The 5,530-nt window shown below is 44.1% G+C and overlaps 1 protein-coding gene across 2 annotated transcripts in view; it reads left to right on the forward strand.

The window, feature by feature from the left end:
- The first annotated feature begins 4,509 nt into the window (after positions 1 to 4,509).
- col4a5 (collagen, type IV, alpha 5 (Alport syndrome)) overlaps positions 4,510 to 5,530 on the forward strand; it is a 51,743-nt gene continuing 50,722 nt past the window's right edge. For both annotated transcript variants that reach the window (XM_034901112.1, XM_034901113.1), the window contains exon 1: positions 4,510 to 4,532. In XM_034901112.1, the coding sequence (XP_034757003.1) occupies positions 4,511 to 4,532 (22 nt within the window). In that variant the 5' untranslated portion in view covers position 4,510. The remainder of the gene's footprint in view (positions 4,533 to 5,530) is intronic.

Below are 5,530 nucleotides of genomic sequence, written 5' to 3' on the forward strand. Positions count from 1 at the left end.
ATAAATACATTAATTTGGGTTCTTGCATGCGGTTTTATATTTTCAAGTCAATTAGAGGCTAGTCAGTAGATGCCAGTCAGTAGATGCCAGTCAGTAGATGCCAGTCAGTAGATGCTAGTCAGTAGCTGCTAGTCATTAGATGCTAGTCATTAGATGCTAGTCAGTAGATGCTAGTCAGTAGATGCTAGTCAGTAGATTCTAGTCAGTAGATTCTAGTCAGTAGATGCTAGTCAGTAGATGCTAGTCAGTAGATGCTAGTCAGCAGATGCCAGTCAGTAGATGCCAGTCAGTAGATGCTAGTCAGTAGATGCTAGTCAGTAGATGCTAGTCACTAGATGCTAGTCATTAGATGCTATTCATTAGATGTTGGTCAGTAGATGCTTGTCAGTAGATGCTAGTCATTAGATGCTAGTCATTAGATGCTAGTCAGTAGATGCTTGTCAGTAGATGCTAGTCATTAGATGCTAGTCAGTAGATGCTTGTCAGTAGATGCTAGTCACAAAGCTTTGTTTCGTGCACTCTCTCATACGTTACCGGCATCAACGGCTACCGCTGACCAACCGTGTTTGTGATAAAAACAATACGTGTGTGCACGTTCATAGCGTAACACGATTTGTCCTTAACGATGGCCGCTGTGTAAAATATATCTAAAGCCCAAACTGCCCTGACAAAGCTGTCTGGAATCAACATGGCCGTAATAACGGGCCTACTACGGGATAACGGCCTTGTCCCAGAGTTTAGACGTCTGGATATATGAAAGATAAACAAAGCACCGTTTTTAATAAATGTAAATGAAGCAACTAATGTCAACATGGACAAAATCCTGAATGTACTAATTCACTTTTTTGATGATGATCTGGCCAAAGTAACAACAACACAACATCTAGAAAGTTTTTTCACAATGATTCAATGTAGGATTATGATGTTATTGCAATATGAAATTCTACATAGACTCTTAATTTATAATAATTATGGTTGGAAGAAGCAAAAATGTGTCCAAAACGTTTTACTTGTATTATTGTATAATGTAAGCAGGACTGTTTTGCCAGTGAAACTAACTTTAATGAGTTCATATTGCAACATTACACTGTGGACTGCCCCCTTCCAGAAAAAGTGTCAAGCTCAGGATTTTTCTTCACTTTAAGCCCTGAAAGCTACGTGTGAGGAAATAGACTCATTGGTTCTGCTGGAGCGCCCCGTGTCGTTACCCCTGGACCGACCCCAGGGACAGGTCCTGGATTGCATAAGAAAAATAAGAAGACCGGTCACACCCAGTGACTGTTTTGAGTCCAAAAGAGAGAACTACGTGGACCACACGCATTTGTCTGTTTTGGCAGTTGCGGCGTTTGACCGTGAACCTGAATGCATCCCTAAACCGAATTCCACAGGCGTGCTCTTATCAGCGTGACTTTAAAGCATGTTTAGAAAAAGTAAAAACACCAAAACGGTGGGGCGCTTAGCCTCTCTTTCCTCCCTCCCTCCCTTTAACTTTGTGTCTGCCTTTCTGTCTTCGTCTCCTCCTCTCAGTCTGTCCCCAGGCTACACATATCCAGGCATTCAGCCGGCGAGCCGCCGCTCCCCTCACTAATGTCTCGTTACCGGTAGCGAGGAACGCGGCGTGCCAAGCCGTGATGTATGTGGAGCGTTTGCAGAGAGAGGGTAGAGGGGACATGTTTGAACCTGTGTGAGGCTGGGCCGGGCTGGGAGAGGATAGGGTGGGTTTTCATATCTCCCAGGGAAAAGGAATTCAACCCCTCCCTGCTCACCAGAAACACGTGATGATCTAGAAAGATCGGCAATGCAGACCTACACACTGAGAGAGGGTTGTGAAGGGAGAAAATGCAACAAAAAGATTTTTTTTTTAGAGTGTAATACAACTTATATTCTTGAGATCACAGCTCTAATTGCTCATTGTTTTTTCCAATAAATATTAAAGAATACTTCCCCCTCAAAGTGATCACCGATCAAAATGATTACTCACTGAGATACCTTCAATTCTTGAAGAGAACCCGTGGAAACGGAGAAAGTTCTTCCCCACAAATCTCCTGCGCGTTGTAGACCGCCCTCTGGTGGACAGTCTATGCAATGCCATCACTAACAGGGACGTTGTAGAGCATCCTCTGGTGGACAGACTATGCAGCGCCACCACTTACAAGGACGTTGTAGACCGCCCTCTGGTGGACAGTCTATGCAACGCCATCACTAACAGGGACGTTGTAGAGCGTCCTCTGGTGGACAGACTATGCAACGCCATCACTAACAGGGACGTTGTAGAGCGTCCTCTGGTGGACAGACTATGCAACGCCATCACTAACAGGGACGTTGTAGAGCGTCCTCTGGTGGACAGACTATGCAACGCCATCACTAACAGGGACGTTGTAGAGCGTCCTCTGGTGGACAGACTATGCAACGCCATCACCAAAAGTTGAGTAGGTCAAAACCTTCACTCTTTGCATCATTTCACTGCGTTTTTCTGAGTGTCTACTTGACTTGACTACTTACACAAAAAATAACTCCTGGATAAGAAGAGTGGGTCCTGATGCTGTGTCTGTGTGTGTGTGTGTGTGTGTGTGTGTGTCTGTGTGTGTGTGTGTGTGTGTTCAGCCATCTGGATGGTTAAGTTAAATTCCAAAACCTAGAAAGTGTGTTTTTGTGGATACTGCGGTGTTTGCGTTATGCGGGAAGCAAAGCAGAATGCAAACTGGCATTAACACTTAATTACTTACAAAAGGAAGTAAATGCGGTGCTTCGAGTGTCTCCCAGTGTCTCTCAGCGTCTCTCAGTGTCTCTCAGTGTGTCTCTCAGTGGGAGGTCACTAAGGGTCAACATTCATTAGACCGAATGAAAGAAGAAGAGAGGAGAGAAAATTTGGGTTCAGAAGAAAGAGAATTCCCGGGAATATCAATGGAACGCCGTGACCGGCACTGTGGCACGACGACATGTGTGTGTTTGTGTGTGAGATAGTCGGCGTAGGAGGGGGGGGGGGTGCAGGGTGCAGGGTGCGGGGGGGTCTTCCTTTTCCAAAGGGTTACTCAAAACACACATGGTTGGATTTGGGGTTTTCTTTTGTCGAAGTGAAAATATTTGGTGGTTGGTCACCTTGAGGTAGTCAACGTCCAGCCGCGATGAAAGGGATCGACAGCTCCCACACACACACACACACACACACATGCACACACACGCACACACACACACACAAACACACACACACCTTTTGATTGTATCTGCTCTTAAAAATGACACTTTCTAGTTTAAACACAGCAGACAGACAAAAAAGCAGCAACCGGAAAATCAACAAGCAACATCAGTAGGCTACAATTGATAATTATTAGTATATTATATATTATATTATTATTATGGTCTGTCACTACATCGATGCAGAATCGAGTACACACACGAACACACACACACACACACACACACACACACATACACACACACACACACACAGATAGAACTTTTCAACCTGAGGAAAATGATTGTGCAGAACAAATAAGGAGATGGTACAAATACCAAATTTATGCCAAAACATGCAAAAGGCTAAAAGATCTGAATAATATATACGGTTAATAAAAGATTATGGCTGCTGATCTGTGATCAGTGTTGGAAAGTGGAAGTTATTAGCGTGTGTGTGGTAATAATGGCAGCTGTGTGTACTGATTATGAGAGTATTTGTCTATTTGTAGCGTGCATTTCTATGCTGCATTAATGTGTGAGTGTGTGTGTTTGTTTGTGTGTGTGTGTGTGTGCGTGCGATCCAGGGCAGGGCAGTGTGTATAGATGTCTAATCATCAGTCTTTGATGAGCGGGGGAATTCCAGTCTTACCAGTCTAATCCCCGGGTACATGCCTTCCTCTCCTTATCCCCCCCCCTGCTCACCCAGCTCCATCACACAAGCTCCTTTTGGCTTTAATGTATTTATTTTATTTTTTTTACATACTAAAGTCAACGTGAGATACTCCTACGCTGTTTGACGATGCATCGTGAATGGGTTGTGTCTTTTGCTTCAGTTAAGGGGCTGAGTACTTCCACCCCATGTGAATATAAATGTAGGCCACTGAGTGTGTACTTAATGTTGGGAGTCACTCTACCTCTGGTCCAGTAGGTGGCGCTCTGCCCAGCCTTAAACTGGTCAGAATAAGGGCAAACATGGGACAACTTTTTGCTAATGTTCAACAAGTCCTCATTGGGTTTTAAAGGTGTAAAGCTTTTGTTTTTGGCGTCGTCGTTTCCAACTGTTCTCTTTCTTTTTTCAAGTCAAAAACCACTGCAGCGGACTGAGGCTGGGTGGCTGTAACCGGGGTACGAGATCTCAGATTTTAGCCGTGGGTGAGGTCGGTGGTTACATTGGGTGCTGTCTTAATGCGAACATAATCGGGTGTTTGACTCAGGCTGCTACTACGTGTCCTTAACAGACCGCGGGTGGAGATTGAGTGAGGCGAGCCAGGCTTGAGCTCCGCTCCAGGGCCTGATGGTTGCCGTTAGCATGACGGGGGAAAGAAAAAGTGGGATGGAGCGGAGGAAAGGAGAGAGTGAGAGAAATGAGAGAGAGAGAGAGCTAAAAGACAGATACAGACGGAGGGAATGGAGCAAATATCTGCAGCTCACTGACCTCTCTAAGTGGATTACATGCCTCGTCAGTGCTATGGGGGACAATAAGCGGGGAGAGCGAGATGCTTCAAACGCTGTATTTAGGCAGGTTTTTAAACCACATTTAGCTCATTTCTTTTACTTTAAACCAAGGGGAAACAGATGTGCAACACATTAGTACACAGTGCAACTAAGGCTGGGTAATATATCGATAGAATATAGACATCTACTCATACATGGACCCTTTCCTTTTTGGATGTCATATACATGGAGCTTTCTACAGCTCGCATAAATGGAGCGCCACAAAAGACTTTGGACTCTTGACTCAACATTGCTGAATCCTTGAAATCCATCCTGTAGGCTTGTGTTTGGGCCCGTGTGTCTTACGTCCGTCTCTATGGCAATGTCCTTTGTTTGTGTGTCTATTTTTGTGTGTCTTGTTGGTGAGCTGCGAACTTGGCTCCTGTGTTTTCGTTGGGTCTCCTCCCTCCCTGTCTGTCCTCTCTGTGTTGTCTTTTGGTCCTGGGACACATTCTTATGGCCCAGTGTACTGTTCAGGAGCCTGAACCTACAACATGTGTGTGCGCTATGCTGTGTGAATCTTGTATATATTTCTTCTTTTTAATGTTTTCATTGTTGTTTTTTATCGGTTATATTTATTTTGCACTGGCTGAGGAAGCACTGCAATTTCAGTGTATACTTGATGTGCAATGACGATAAAGATTCTTATCTTCTTATCTTATATTATTATAAAGGAATATTTGTCTGCAGCTCATTCTGTTAAGACACTCCTTAGGAAATTGTTACATGAACCTCAGAATCACATCACATTGTGAGTTGAGTGTATCTGATACACTGTGTCTGTCTCTTTTATATAGACCTTAGTGGTCCCTAATACTGTATCTGAAGTCTCTTTTATATAGACCTTAGTGGTCCCTAA

Source organism: Etheostoma cragini, chromosome 19 (genome assembly GCF_013103735.1).
Source record: "Etheostoma cragini isolate CJK2018 chromosome 19, CSU_Ecrag_1.0, whole genome shotgun sequence".
Lineage (NCBI taxonomy): Eukaryota > Metazoa > Chordata > Actinopteri > Perciformes > Percidae > Etheostoma > Etheostoma cragini.